Raw genomic sequence first — 15,945 nt, 5'->3', positions numbered from 1 at the left:
CACACCAAGTTTCATCAGTCCTGCTGTTGTAAATTGTTTTTTTCACAAGGTTTATCATAAATATTTGTTGTAAATGGTTAAGTCACAGAGGCTTTGTGTTTGCTCAACCAAATGTTCAGACCATCAGTTAAACAAGCGGTGCTATGTTATCAATTAAACTGAGGGTTAAGCTTGTCTTGACCTTGGTGTGTCTTCCTAATGTCTATGTTGGCCTCATTGGACTCAGTTGACCAAGCACATTCTTCTTCTTCATCCTATCACAAAGATCATGCTGTGAGATTGCATTGTGTAGATTGCTAACTTCATTCAAGGTGTTTAACTTAGAATGCAGGAATCTATGGAGTGTGAAATGAATCTGTGTACCAAACCTTCGTCTTCAATTTCTCAGGAGACCTCGGCAACCCCGCACTCTCCACAGGTAGTATCAGCAGCAGGCCTTCACCTCATGCATGAAGGCTGAATACTTAACATTTTGTCTGTCTACCCAGCTTCTGTACATATTCTTTTAAAGTTCTGGCCATTATGCTTTATATTCATGAGCTGGAGAGACTGTGTACCATGATACGGGGGCAGCTCTTGGGGAGTAGAGCAGCTTGTCGATGTTCCCAAATGTCCAAGTGGTGTTGGGCAAGATGCTGATTCCCAGATTACCTCAATGCATCTATCAGTTTGTGAGATGGTTTGTTGTATAATTAGGATTATACAACTTCATGCTGAGATTTAGTTACATTTTAGCTCCTTTAGCTGAAGGGCAATGAGCTCAGAAGAATCAGTACTTCTAGAGTATTTGTCAGAATTTAGAGAAACGTTTTTTGTGGGTTTCAGTGCTCAGGGACAACTTTCACTTTGAAGATGGATGTTCTTATTTTTGGTTTGCATCACACTTTAAATACTTTAACTAATATTTAGCAACTAGTTTGTGAGTCTTTGCAGACAAGTTGGAGTCTTCATTTGATAGCAACCAAAGCAATCACAAGATTTTCAGTGAAGCACTGTGTGCTGGCGGCAACCATTCATTCGAACACCAGTCAGCAAGACACAATTTTCCATGAGGTCACTGACTAGTCTCTAGTCTGTCATAACTGGGAACTAGCAAGTGATTTCACAGCGACTGCCAGTAACCAGTTGCAACCAGTCAGGGAATACCCATTTGCCCCCAGTGATGGGTGTTTGCCAGGCAGTCATTAAATGGTCTGTAGGCCTGTGTAACAAGAGTCTAATGGGTCTTCACCAAAATCATGGCGAAGGTCATATTGGCCGTTTTCCAGGCGCTTTTCTGTTTTCACAAGAATCATCATTTCAGTGAAGCAAGATTAATTTGTCCCAGATAGAAATGTTTCCAAGCCTTGTTGACTTCTCGGTTAATTAGTCAGTTGATTGCTATTAGTTTGTGCAGTATAGTTTAAATAGCAAGTTTAAAACATTCTTTTCAGACTCCACGCTTTACGATAAGCTGTCAATAATGATGAGCCGGACAAGCGACTATGTCATTGACGTTCTGGTTATTAAATGATCTACTGAATAAATTGTAATTGTAATGTAATATTAAGTATATTGCAGAAATTATTATACAGAATATGCATAAATTTGAAAGGTGTCCAGAGCCATTTTTTTTCATGAAATCATATTTAGTTTTAATAATCCGGCACATTAGAGATGATTTTACTTTCGACAGGTTTTCATTTGAATAGTTTGGTTAATTGTTATTAAAAAACCTTTTAACTAGTTTGTTTCCTCCAGACACCATTAATTTAAAAAAATCAATTAAGGCTTTATTTGACCAGTAACCACAAGAGATCTAAATTGGATTTCATAATAAGTTTGAAATTTAACATGCCTATCCTTTGTTTTTCATCAGGTATTCTTTATTTTTTTTAATAATAATAAAAAAAAAAGTCTAAGCAATCATCTCAGAACGTGTACACGTAAATGGTGTGTTGGATTCTCGCTTCAGACTTGCTTTGCCTGCAGTCACCTGTGTATCCCTGACTGCTTTGATAATTTACTTTCAGCGACTCTCATTGTCGTCTTTTAGCTCAGGTAAGCATCTCGTCGTACCTTGCCAAGAATATGACACAATTTAAGATTGATTGTCCTATTAGGCCCATAAGGTATTAAAAGCCTGTGTCTTTGTGATGGGTAGGCATTGCCAGCCTGCACACGGTTGTGAGTAGCAGTCTAAATGTGTGTGAAAAGATAATTGGGATGTCAATAGCTGGGACTCTTGAAGTCTGTTGTCAGGAGAATGTAGACCTCAGTGGCTAACTCCATCAAATAACTCTGCATTTTACACAAAAAAGAGCGCATCCAAACAGTGAAGCTCGAGCCACAAGCTTTCTTACATATGTGTTGTTACAGAAAGAGACACCACGTTGATGTATTCACACAACAGCACCTAGTCAAAGAAAAGTCTTTATGAGACTGAATAATATTCAGAGCTGAATAACTCTGCTCCCCACAGCCTTTTTTATAACCGAACAAACTGAGAATTTTTATTATGACTGTCAAAATGTGGAGGTATTGGAGCAAATAAATAGTGCTGTGTGTCAGATGGATCCCAGTTAGAGCTGGAGCATAGTAATGTCTATTTAAGGTTGTCACTAATGATCTAAGATAGAAAATTCAGCTTTAGCTTTGATTCATTAGTTTGAGCGGGCACTAATTTGGCTCTTTGGATACTGTCATGATGTTACATCTCTCAAGATACAGAGAAAGCAAAACTATGAGGTTGGCTCATCCAGCCATCTTCCTTTTTTAATTTAATTAAATTATTTTTAAACCGCTTATCCAGTTTAGGGTTCCTTTAGGGTGGCAGGGCTAACACAAAGACAGTCAACCATTTGTACTTGGATTCACACCTAGAGCCAAGTTAGTTCACTTAACATACATGTCTTTGGACTCTGGACATTACGGTTTTCACCCAGAGGTCGTTTCTCTTGAGGGTTTTAACGCGGTTGTACCCATTTTTGGGTACTGTCTCTCTAAGTTTCTCATCATGTGTATGGACTCGAATTTCACAGTCTTGAACTGCAGTGTGCAACAGTAGTCTTATTTTGTAGCCTCTGTGAGCTGCAGAGCTGGTTCTGCTTTTTGTGTCCCTGCTTCCCTATCTCTCTCCAGAGGAGAACAATGACCACTCTCACCAATTGCAGACCAAGATGGTGGAGTCAAACTCTGTCCAGCCATGGGACAAGACACTCCAAGATCACTGTGACCTCATCATATAAAAGTGTCATATCCCTGATATAGTCACACAATGTGTTCACCTTCCTTAGCATGCACAACAACATGACAAGTCCTGATGCGTCTGACGGCGAAATTTGTGTGTCAGCTACGGATTACAATTTAGTACCTAAAAAGTGTGCTACATTGACAACCTCCAACAGACCACAGTATTTTTGTAAAATATGTGAGGAAACTTTGTTTCCAAATTTAACAGGAAGTCTTGTCTGACTACTCGAGGCAAAAACACACTGAGTAAAACCAAGCGACAAAGAGGACTTACAGCAGCTGGTGATGTGACCCAAATGTAATCAAATGACTCCACCGAGCATCACTGGAGCACTTCACTCTATATGTCAGGAAGATGGAAATTACTCTTGCAGGTACTAGTGGAAAAGCAGGGCTGGAAGGAGCTGATTTAAAGCCCGACTGAAGATGCAACATCCCAGGTTTATTATTTTTTTTTCTTTCAGTTTTATTATGGGATAATATTGTGCAGCTCCTGAAGAGTTACAAGGTTACGTTACTTTAGTTATTGTTGAACAAAAATGTCAAGCCTTTATTTTATGCTATTTATTTATAGTATAAAATTATATTTACTTACTGCTTAGAAACGCTGCTGCCTGCGAGCTGCAAGCAGTGATAACACATTCAGGATTTTATGTTTTTCTGTATCCTTGTAGATTTTGTTAGCGCAAATTTTTCTTGAAGCACTTGTATAAATTTGAATCTGCATAACCTACGCCTAGTTAGCAGCAACTGAACTTTCAAAATAACAGTCAGAGAGATTGCTTATATATCTCATCGTCATTATCCCAGATAGAAGGATAAAATATATCTGGGCTTCCCAATCAAGAGAGGTCTCTGTGGAAAACACTGTATTCAAATATATGATGATAAATAGAGAATATTGGGTTCATTTACTGATGCAGGTCTGTACCATGATAGTTTTATTTATCAGCACAAGTAAAACAGTCACTCACTGCTTTCTTGATTCAAGCATACATTTTACGTGCATGCGTAAATATATTTTTAAGTAAGTGGAGCAAATGCAGCAAATTGATATGAAATTATCAATATTTTCTAGCAGAAAGCTAACAGTCTTTGGACTTTGGCTTATTTTAAAGCAATCTGTTGTGATTACAGAATGTATGCATTAGCATATATTTCGGCAATATGTGCCATGTTTCATTTATTCAATATGTGGCCCTTTGCTTGCTGTATCTTAGTCAGTCTGGCCTGCTGAGAAAATGTGTCGCTCATTCCCGGTAAGGATAGTTACATATGCCCCCTTCTGTGATTCTACTAATTACATTTATGACCATGCTGAATGTGCCAAATGCTGAATATTCTTAATTTAAATGACGTCTGGAATATATGATAGACTTGTTACATCATATGGAAAATTCATAGTGAAGACGACTAAATTATAAACGATGTAAACTGAAACTTTCATAGCCATGTTTTAGCTGCGCTGGATGAGCGTTTAATATGTAAAAATCTTTTGGGTGGAGTTCAATTTTAATGTAATGCCTCATTTCCAGTAGCATTAGGATTAAATGGCTCTTACTGGACCTCTTCATCTCAGACGATGAGCTGTGCACTCTGGGTTAAATTTGGGGGGGGGGGTCTCCTCTGCAGTGTCAGCAAGTGTTAACTTATTGAAATTAAGATAATTATATATTTTGCCTGTTTGGAGATTTGGAAATGGTTGACCTAGCAGAATAATTAGCTGCACATTTGTTGTTTATCTCATAATATTTTTAATGTTTCCTTTTTTCTTTTTTCTGCTGTGGTTCGTGCAAACATGATCAACTGAGTCAGTGCTTCAGTCAACCCACTGCATTCACTGCTTGTCTAAACAGAATTTCCCATTGACAAAGTTATTTTTCAAGGAACATATGCACATATTGCTATCATGCATTCAGAAAATAATCTTCATTGCGTTATTTGTATTGATCTAACCCTTAATTAACTTCACCTGAACCTGTGTATCTTTGTTAAAACCTAACCTTCACACTTTGAATATGGGAAGGTCCCATAATATGCATAAAAGTCCTCACCGTGATTGGTCTCTGATATTGCTGTTGCAGGTATTCGAATGTGAAAATGCTTGAACTGTTCTATTCAATTGGTTTTATTTATATAGTTCCTCACACAACAGTTGCCTCGAGGTGCTTTATGCTGTAAGGTAAAGACCCAACAATAATATAGAGAAAATGGAGAAAACTCCAACAATCAAATGACCTCCTATGAGCAAGCACTTTGGTGACAGTAGGAAGGAAAAAAACTCCCTTTTAACAGAAGGAAACCTCTGGTTTCTGGTTTAATTGGAATTTTGGTAGTTTGATATCTGGCTTTTCTAGCTGACATGTCTGCCTGTGTCGTGTTGTCGTGTCAACCACCCCACTCGCTACACCACTTTGCAGTGTGTCTTTTGCTGCAACCAGTTGATGGAACAGACCCCCCCGCCTCCAAAAATGATCAACAAGTGCTTGCTCAAAGGGAGTCATGTGATTGTTGGGGTTTTCTGCGTATTATTGTACGGTCTTTAACATACAATATAATTCACCTTGAGGAAAATGTTGTGATTTGGTGCTATATATATTTAAAAAAAATTTAATTGAAGTTGCTTTTCATTAGAAAAAGTGTGGGCTTGTTTGTGAATGATAGAATACACAGTGTAACGCGTCACGGTGTAACAATATAACTTCAAAATGTAATCAATTCATATTTGATATTCGCACACCAATATTGAATGTGAATGTTGGATTAAAAAGTGCTTGAGCACAGAAAAACCACTTGTGGTGGATGTGTGGTGTAGTTAAATGCTGCTGAAGGCTCATTAGAGTATTGAAGTAAATACCAGTCGATTTAAGTTGAGCCACTGCACGCTTAAGCATTGTGTAATTTTGTGTACTTATACCACTGGCTGTTAAAGGTGGCTCATGTATATTGTTAGCCCGCTCTTACTGTTAACAGATATAAAGTATAAGGAATTAGTACACTTGACATTAGCAGTTTCCTTCTTGCACTCACTCTTTACAGTAGGCTAAATCATTCATCACACTCTCTTCTTACAGCAGTATTGGATGTTTGTAGACTTATGCAGCTTTGCTGTTCCAATATTGGCACAGAGTTCACTTGTGTTTTGGGTGGATAGTTCTATCCACTGCTGGGTCTAACAGTTTGAACAATGAAGAGAGATCGCTAGTAGCCAGGATGCTTCATCTTGTCAGGTGATGGCAGGACCAGTAGACACCATTAAAGCTTTGGCAGCGATCCAGTCAGCCAGTTAGTGTGACCTTTCCCACCAGTACTGAGTCATTAGTTTTGGGGACAGTTGGACAAAGTGTGCAGTGTGACTGAAAACTCACTGTTATCCAATTCTGTGGTAATCCAACCAGAAAATCCTATTTTGGGGATATTGGAAGGCAAGTTCTTGTGGGCTGTTGATAGCCGTAATCCTGTTCTTCAAATGGCCCGTCTAAGGAGGGCCATTTGAGGCTAATGCACTGTTGCCTAAGAAAACGTGCCATTAGTCAAAGTATATTTAAATGGCAAAAATATGGTCATTTTGATAACTCAGGTTTTTGACCCTAATCAGCTAGTCACAAAGGTACATATTACATAAGTATAGAAATTGTTAGCCCAGGGAGAGTTGTCAAATGGACATTAGCTGATCCAGTGAACAGCTATTCACTCCTTGGTTTTAGTTGTTCCTGATTCAAATCTTAAAATCCTAGACATTTGAATGATGAGAAATTTTATTCTCATTACACAGTACTCTGCAGAGGTCTTGAGCCACCCATCATTTCTTTATATTTGCTAGAAAAATGGGAAATGGGTGCAGCAATTTATCGGAACACGTGCAAACTGGCTTGCAAGTGAATATTTGGGGTGTTGGCGCCTCAAGATGATCTCACACTGCTTTAATAATGTTGGGTTCGGTCTGGGGAGGCCAATCCACGACAGTGTTTTTTGTTGTTGTTGTTTTTTTTCTAACCAAATATGCTTTTACTACATTAGTTGTGTGTTTGGGGCTATTGTCATGCTGAAAAATGAGGCAATTGCTAGTGAAATATTTTCCATATAATATCTGGATTTTGTTGGTATTTTTTTGGTCTTCATAATTCTATAAATTTTGGCAAGATTCCCAACACCACTGGCTAAAATGGCTAAAATGCACAGACAGAGCCTCCACTGTGCTTTACTGATTGCTGTTGTCCTCCCCTGAGGGGAACTAAAGCTTTTTTGCTAATGGCTCTTTGAGAATTACCTTGTTGGTGGAAAAATACTATTTTTATGTCTGTCAACCTGAAAATTCAGTTTAAGAAACGGGCCTATTTTTTTTTCTTTTCTTTTGCTGCTAGTTAAAAGAGCCAAAAGATAGGATTTAAAATTGGTTCTTTGCTAAGCTGTCTGTTATGTGTAGAGCAGTTCATCCATTGAGTTAGGTGCCTTTTTATGCTTGAATGGTAGTGGCGTAACAATCTTCTGCCTCTCCGGGATGTTCTTTTTATAATAATCATTATAATCATGTTGCTAATTAACCTTATTAGCTGTGAGATTTCCACTAGCTGTCTTTAGTTGTACTTTTTTTTAATCATATTGGTGGCATGTACTAAAGGTTTTCTATGTAATATATATATATGTATATTTTAAATGCAAAGCAATGTTTATAATATTGTAGCTCTGTACCCTATGCTGTAGCCTGATGCAGAACTCAAAGATGTGTAGGGTAGCAATATGCAGTGCAAACCCAGTAAGTTGATTAGCACAAGGATAATATCACTGTGAAACAAAATGCAGTGGGTTGTAATTGTATCAGGTTCATTATGCTGGTGTAGATGCTTTTCTCATTCTTATAGCTCTCTGTCTGTGTATAGATTTACAGTCTGTTCTTGAGTCTTCTCTCTGTTCTGCATTTCAGTAAAAATAACAGTCCAGTTTCACTTGAGATTGCAGAGCAGCACAGAGACATTAGCTCACAATGCAAACAGCAACACCGTACCCTGTGACAGGAACTCAGCACAGAACTCTAATTTCTGCTTTAAGAGACGTGGCCTTACAAAAGAACAATAACAGGGTCACCCTGACGATGGTCAACAATGCTCGACTGCCGGATACCTCACTGTGTGAAGCCTATTTTGTTTGTGCTTGTTTGCCTTCCTGGTCCATAAACGGTTTCATCATTTACACATTGTTCACAGAGGTTGTTAATTAGTCAAGGTGGTGATTAGAACCAACGACCATTCAGACACTCACCAGAATATGGACCAGTGGGGAAAAGCCAATGATGCATCTGATTATGCAGTTGATGCTGAATGAGGCATTACTAGTTTATAAACAGGAAGGGAGCCCACTTAGTCATGCTGCTGCTGATGGCACAGTCTCAACAGGAAACTGGTAATCAGTGAAACGGACCTTGATTAAAATAAATGACGGTGCTTGCAGGAGTCCCCCTGTGATATCAAGTGCATAAATATCCCACTTCTATTTTTATTTTTGCTTTCAGATATTATCTGCGGAGTTTATATATGAGTTGTTCTGCAGATATGAATCCAGGATTTTTTATTTATATATTCTTTAAATGGTGTTATTAGAGGTGTGTTGCTTTCCTTGAAGCGTACTTGCTGGTTTTCAGAGGTGCTGCAGTAGAATCACTAGTCATTCGTGTGCTTTGTGGGCCTGAAAACCATATTGGCAGCTATGCATTAAATTGCTAATGTGCCTGGCAGAGCTACATTATCCGCCCCGTCAAAGTGACAAGGGCAGAGATAGAGCGCTCCCTTCAGCTGTGCATGAGATCTTTGGAAAATGGGTTGGTGGATATGGTGTGGCAGTGCGCAAAGTTGTCTTTTTAAAGGCTTTCTTTGAATTTGCCGTGTTTCCGCCTCACTGCTTTGACAGCTGCAGAACAATGAGGCCGAATTGGCTGGCCAGTTTCACAGCACCTACATTCAGAGTCCCTCTGTGGTCAAACTCACACACCTGGCTGCTTCTGTAGTTAGTTTTTTCCCCTTTTTTACTTTGTAACATTGAGCTTCTTTCCACGCCTCAGCATGCACTGAAATATTTGTGTGAAAGAACTGGACATTAAACATATGAAACAATTGCTAGACTTTAATTGACAGGACCTAATCTTTTATGGGGGGTTTTGTAGCAGGAAAAAGTGTAAAGCATCAGAGTAGCTCTTTTTTTTCCCCCCTTTCCTATGTGACTCCTGTGTTCCAGCTGGATGGTTTGTTTGTCCTAGTCTGTTCTCTGCCCAGATTCATACTCTCGGGCCTCAGGTTGTTGAGTAATGTGATTGCCTGAGGAGCCCCAAGGATAAACACTCATGTCAGCTTCTTTATAGCTTTTCAAGATCACTTTAAGAGGCACAATGCCTGTGAGTGTTTGCCTGTTGTTTCATCCGTCGCATAGAGAATATTGCTCTTCTAATTTATGATCATTCTGTTCGTGTTGACTTATCAGTATGGTTGGTAACTTTTGTCATAGAGAATGAAACACAAAAACAAAAATCCTGGGATCTGTTGACTTTTTTCAGTATCACCTGTATCCCACAGCATCCCATCATCATGTTGCAACTTCTCCATCGATGAAAGTGTGCTGCATACAAAGAAGTCTTCTCAAAACTGACTGAGGAAGGGGAGTAGAAAAGATGAGAGCAAACCAAGCATCTCGTGACCGTGCAGCATTTTTAAACTTATTGCATTGATCGTGAGCGTCTCACGCTCCACGACTTTGCAGCTTTTTAATGACATTGCTTGTCATCTCTTAATCTGTCTCACCTGCATACATGGAAACGCAGTTTGTGTGATTAACTTTGGAAGCACGCTTATTGATTTAATGAAATCGCTAGCCGGCCTGTTCGATTGTGGCTGAAAACATGCTGACGATAAATTTGGTCAGTAATTAAACTATTGATTGTTTATCAACAAATATGCATTTATTAAAACACAAAGGTGTTGTTGTTTTTTTTTGTTTTTTTTAAGCAGAGGATTTTCTTGACCTTTATAAATTCAAATGAAAGGTGTGGACACTATGAGGGACACAGGGTTGCCTGGTAGGGAGTTGGACCCAGACTACAAGGTGTTTTTGACTGTGAAGACACCTTGCAAAGACAACTGTTAGTCCCTGCCAGCGTGCAGCGTCCATCGTGGAATGTCCACAGAGGCATATTGGGGTGAAGAGAGGCATGGGTGCCAGCAGATGGGGAGCTTGATGGAGAGCTGAAGCCAATAACCACCTGACACCTCAGTTGCTCTGTGGGATGTGGACTGGATGACAGAGCCTTAGTGGAGACAAAGACTGCTGCAGGAAACCATTATCCTTCCACAGGTTTACCTACGGAAACCTTGTTACGACTCCTATTTTCGTCTGGATTGATCTTGTTGTCCAGAGGCGCTCTTTCAGTCATCTCTGTTACAGATGAACAAAATGGCGAGTGAGCCTGTGCTTCTAGGGAGGAAAGAGGTGTGCTCCATTCATAACACGAGTGAAAATGAGAACTTTCTGGCTAAAATTACAGCCGTCTTTGAAAAGACCAGTGTTTAAGGGTTTGTGCCTGTTCGCACTTGAAGAGTGGGGTAGGCTGAAGGAAGAAAATGTAGTTGATCGGGTTCGCAGCTGTTGTCGAGCCCGAGACACCTGTGCTTTTTTTTTGTGTGCGTGCATGTTGTGCTTCACTGTTTCTGTTGACACTGTTTTAAGGTCAGATGAATTTGATTATAATTGCCTCTTCCAGCAGCTTGCATGTTTCTCTCATTTTACAGTTGAAGTATACACTATTTTGTTTGCAAATTTATATCGGATACAAGTTCGGTATTTAAGTCTGTTAAGTGACTTTTAATCCCTGTTTTCTCATTAACGAGTGCCAGTAAATAAAGACGTGATTGCACTTTTGAGTCGGTATTATGGCCTATTATTGTCATTTGTAGCAGATTTAGATGCAGATAAACGTCTCACTGTTTTGCATAGTTAAAATGCCAAGCTTGCCCTCTACTTGTACTCTTTTGATTTGTGTTTAAAAAAGAAAAAAGGAAAAAAAAAAGCATGCAGCAGGAGCCTCTTTATAGCCTCTAAACTTTGGCATGTATATGCTGCTTTAAGATGCACATAAATGCGAATTTACAGCATCAGCATGTTGAAACCCCTGAGCCTGCTATTGGTGCAGCAACGGCCACATGTGCATATTTGGCTGAAGATAAACACAGAAAATATGGTTTTAAAGCAAAACCAGTCCCAACCAAGGCTTTGTATTGTTTAGTCTCATTTCAGTCTTGTTATTATAGCCTTACTTTGTGTTTGTTGGCTAGTCATATTTTTAGACTTGATGCAATATGAATCAAAGAATTGCTCCAGAGCTTATTAGTCACACAGACGAGGCTGCTGTGTCCTCTGTGATATACATTTGTCTAATAACAGTCCTTTAGTGATCTGCTGAGGCTTGCTATAGGATCTCTATAGATGAATTATGTTACATGAGCCTTTGAACATACTCGGCCTACATTAATGAGCTCGGTGGCAAAGGAAGCTGCCTCTGAAAATTTACTGAACACTTGCTTCGTTCTCTTTGGCAGCTTTCTTCTCAGCACTGTCAGCTCTTTGGTTCTGCTGCTTGACGCCGTTCCAACCCCCTCGGCTTAATCACGGCTACAGTGTGAATTGAAGCCTGTTTGGAGCGATATTCCTTATATTTATTCTTAGTTTTCCCCCCTTTGGTCATTATTTCTCTGTTCTAATACCAGCCCTATTTTATGTCTTCGTCACCTCAGCCTGGTGGTTGAAATTGGAATTATCTGTACAATAAGCAGGCTTTTGTTCTGAAAATGCCACCATATGTATGAAAGCCCTTCATCGCAACCTTTTTTCTTTTTTAAATCAGTGACTGACCTGAGAGCTGTTGGCGATAGCACAAAGGCTCACGTTGTGAATGGAAGCTTCATCTTCCCTGTTTCAAAAACGAAAAACTCTCAGCAGCTTATCCATTCTTACCGCCTTCAGAAAATCTGTAAATAATCTATTCGTTTCCTAGAGATGAGTCTTTGTTGTTCTCCCTCTCAAAATTGGCCTACAAATGAAAATAGATGTTTATTCTATGTGTGTGGTTGTTTCTTTGCCTTACACGAAGTAATCCCTATTATTTTTCTGCATCTCTACAGGTTCAACTACAGATCAACACACCATCTCACCACCAATGGCTTCTACGAGTTCCTCAATTGGTTCGATGAAAGGGCGTGGTACCCCTTGGGGAGGATCGTGGGTGGCACAGTAAGTTTTTCTTCAAAATGCAGCTCCATTTGTTACATATTTGTTCATCAACTTTCCATTTCCAGTTTAGAGAACTAGAGATTTAAATCTTGTTAATAAGGTGCCCGTAAGAGCCACAAGTATCTCTACTGATCCGATTTCTAAATGGCTTATTCAGCTTTGGAGCTGCATAGCGGACAGAGCCTATCCCATCTTGCATACACATCTTGGGTACACACTGGATCTGTCAACAGCCCCCCCACACAGTCTTACATCCACACCTACAATCAATTTTCAATCATAATTTAACCTGAAAAGCATGTCTGTGGGCTGTGGGGGAAACTCCACACATTAAGGCCCCAGTGCTTAACCTACTCCATCCAGTGTGATTCAGGAGTACCACAGGCTCACAAAATTTTAAGAAAATATGTTTTGTGATTAAAAAATAATAGAGACCCCGAGCAACACTGACTTGGATAATGACCTCTGTGTATGTGTATGGGGAACAGTCAGTGTTTACACACTCTTTAGAAAAACCATGGTGCCCTCAGCCTACATCAGAATCATAATACTCTGGATATTTTTTGGCCATTCTGTTAACCACAGATTGGTTGTGTGGGAAAATCTCAGTAGATCAGCCCTTTCTGAAACACTCGAACCAAACTGGCTGACACCTACAACCGTATCCTATCCAGCATTACTTACATCGCCTTTCTTCCCTCATTCTGATGCTCGATTTGAACTTCAGCAGGCTGTATTGATCATGTCTACATGCATAAATGCATTGAGTTGCTATCACGTGACTGGTTGATTACATATGTGTCTATCAAGTAGTTGTACAGCTGTACCCCAGTGAAGTGACCTGAGTGTGTATCAGAAAAGGCTAAAAAGCAATCATTATTTCCAACCACAACTTTTCCAAGCTGAAGGTCAATGTTCTGCATATTGCTTTAGGTGTTTGATGTAAAACACAGAGGCAAGCGTTTACATTTCCGAAGGCCGAACAAACTGCGTTTGAAATTGACCCCAAGGATAACCTTTCTAAATAGTTGCCTTTTCCCCCCTCAATTTTAAGTTGTTTTACTAAATCAGCTCAGACAAGTGTTTCATCCTCTTTGTGTTTCCACCAAAGTGTTGCCTTGTCTCCGCATCTCTTTTATTTTAATGGCTGATTTAAATTCAGCCGGTAGTTTCCAGTTTGGTCACTTGAGCATTGCAGCACTATATTTTGCTGAATGTGTCTTGCAGTTTGTTTAATCAGACAGTGACCTCAAGTGTGAACTAGCTCGCTCTGCATCAGACTAAAAGGGGTTGAGATAAGTGTCAGCAACTAACGCTGAGGCCGTGGCACTATATTAGATTGCTCCCTTTCAACTTGGGAGCAACTTTCTGGCCCATGTGTGACACAGTGAAGTTGTAATCATGAAGGAGAGTAAGATGAAGCCTGATACTGAGAGTCAAATTGGTCCTGAAAGAATAGATTTACACTACTTTAATGAGTCTTCTAATCTTAAGGATAAGGTTGAAGAAAACTTTTAGTGTTTAGAGTCTGCCTTGCAAAAAATCTCAGGGCAACAGGACATAAGCTAGAGGAATTCTGCATCGTACCTAGCCTGGAAATAGTACGCTTGATGCTGCAATGTCCTGATTTTTAAAAAGACTGAGATACATTTGCATTGCATGACCCTGACCTGGATTGGTGGCAGAACACACAGAGGCTCACACATAGGTCGACCAGCACATCGAGATGCCCATTTGATCCTGTCAGCACATAGGGTTCAATACAGGGATAAAAACAAACACAAGCTTACTACATACAAGAACAAAGAAGCTGTTGCGTAAACATATCAAAGCTACCTCCATGCAGGCCTGCCTATATGCAGTGTGGAGAAGTATTTCAAGGGTACTAAAGTCAGGCTTGGCAGTTCAAGGATGCCATAGAGCCCCATAAGCCTCCACCAAAGAGCATGGATTTAAGTCACAATCCAGGAACAACAGTTAACCGTTAACTTGACAGATTCCCCTCGGCTGCCGTGCCCTCCCCACTGACCAGCAACATGATTACGATAAAATATTGAACTTTTTCGGTGAAAAATGGGATATGATGATTCCACAAAATGCGTCTCCCATTTCCCCGATTCCCTCGTCTGTGCACCTCGTCTCCCAGCCTCATCTTCTCAGCCCTGTATCCTGTGAACAGTGATGTCTGTGTGAGTTAAATACCTTTGGCCTTTCTATCTCCCTTTCCTCCTTAACATCCCCACCTGCTGTCTGTTCTCTCAACCAAGCTTCATGGACACACTAGGGTTACACTCTGAGCTATAATTGCTCTAGCTAATGGTGCAACAGGACTACAGAATCTAGGTCCTTAGTGCCAGATAAATGTGGAAATGAATTCTTACCTCGATTACTAGTTCAGGTAAAACGCTGAGCTAGAGCCTGACCCTTGGAGCCTGTTGTGCGACTCCTGTCTCTTTCCCTCTGATTAGCGAGTTCCTGCACATAGTCGAGACAACGAGGCATGTTAATGCTGTGCTTTTATTCAAATTTATGTTACTGTAGTACCAAACAACGTCCAGGGCTGGAGCTGGAAGACATTCTACATGCTGATATTTGAATATAGTTTTCACTCCTGCACAAGCGATCCAAGGAATTAAAAATCCCAAACCTATCCATCAGGATTCATCTGTCATAAGCAATTACCATCAGATTCTGGTAATTGCACATGACAAGCCTAGCCTGTAATAATGGATGCTCTGCTTCTGTTTCAGTACATGGACGCTTGGGCTAAGCCGTGTACCCAGAGGGTGGAAGCTGAAACTCATGAAAATTAATTTAAGACTTCCAGTTCAGATTACTCGTCTAATCATGACATCAACAAGATTCCCGGACTGTACATTGCATTATCTTCAGCATAAATATAAATGCACACAGAGCTGAGGTTCTTCTTCTGCACATTTGGATTATATTGATGGCGTATGAGTCAAAACAGGAAATGATCGTAGAGTAATTTACACGCTGCAGTCTTTTGCAAAACTCCTTTCTGCTCAATGTAGTTTCACTGATGATTAATTTCATTTTCCAGTTGGACATTACTATAAATATTTTAATGTTCTCAGCAGACTAAAGCTAAAGCAATTTGCAAAGGGAGAACATACATGGGCTTGAGCAGTATCACAGCTGGAGATTAGAAGTTGGCAGACAGACGGTGCATTTTATGAGTGCTTTATAACTTCATTTCTGGTATACTTTCCTTCTATTTGCCATTTGTTTTATTAATATTAAGCTTGTTCCAAATGTCGATGTTCTGCCATTAAACAAACAAAACCCTAACATTTAAATCATGAGAATAGAATTAAGGTCAGTTTGATTTCTAACCGCTGTATTATGTAGGACATAAAAGTATGACAAATCTAGCCTAACTAAAACACACAGGCTCAAGCTGATGCAAGATCCTGCCTGTGT

At 39.8% G+C, this 15,945-nt stretch overlaps 1 protein-coding gene across 1 annotated transcript in view; it reads left to right on the top strand.

Annotated features, from left to right (window-relative positions):
• Positions 1 to 15,945, top strand: part of LOC100692553 (dolichyl-diphosphooligosaccharide--protein glycosyltransferase subunit STT3B) — a 96,792-nt gene that overhangs the window by 25,068 nt on the left and 55,779 nt on the right. Inside the window, exon 2 of the mRNA XM_003452429.4 lies at positions 12,393 to 12,501. Within this exon, the coding sequence (XP_003452477.1) occupies positions 12,393 to 12,501 (109 nt within the window). The remainder of the gene's footprint in view (positions 1 to 12,392; positions 12,502 to 15,945) is intronic.

This window comes from Oreochromis niloticus, linkage group LG22 (assembly GCF_001858045.2).
Source record: "Oreochromis niloticus isolate F11D_XX linkage group LG22, O_niloticus_UMD_NMBU, whole genome shotgun sequence".
Lineage (NCBI taxonomy): Eukaryota > Metazoa > Chordata > Actinopteri > Cichliformes > Cichlidae > Oreochromis > Oreochromis niloticus.
Note: the sequence above shows the minus strand (reverse complement) of the source record. Positions and strands in the feature narration are given on the sequence as shown.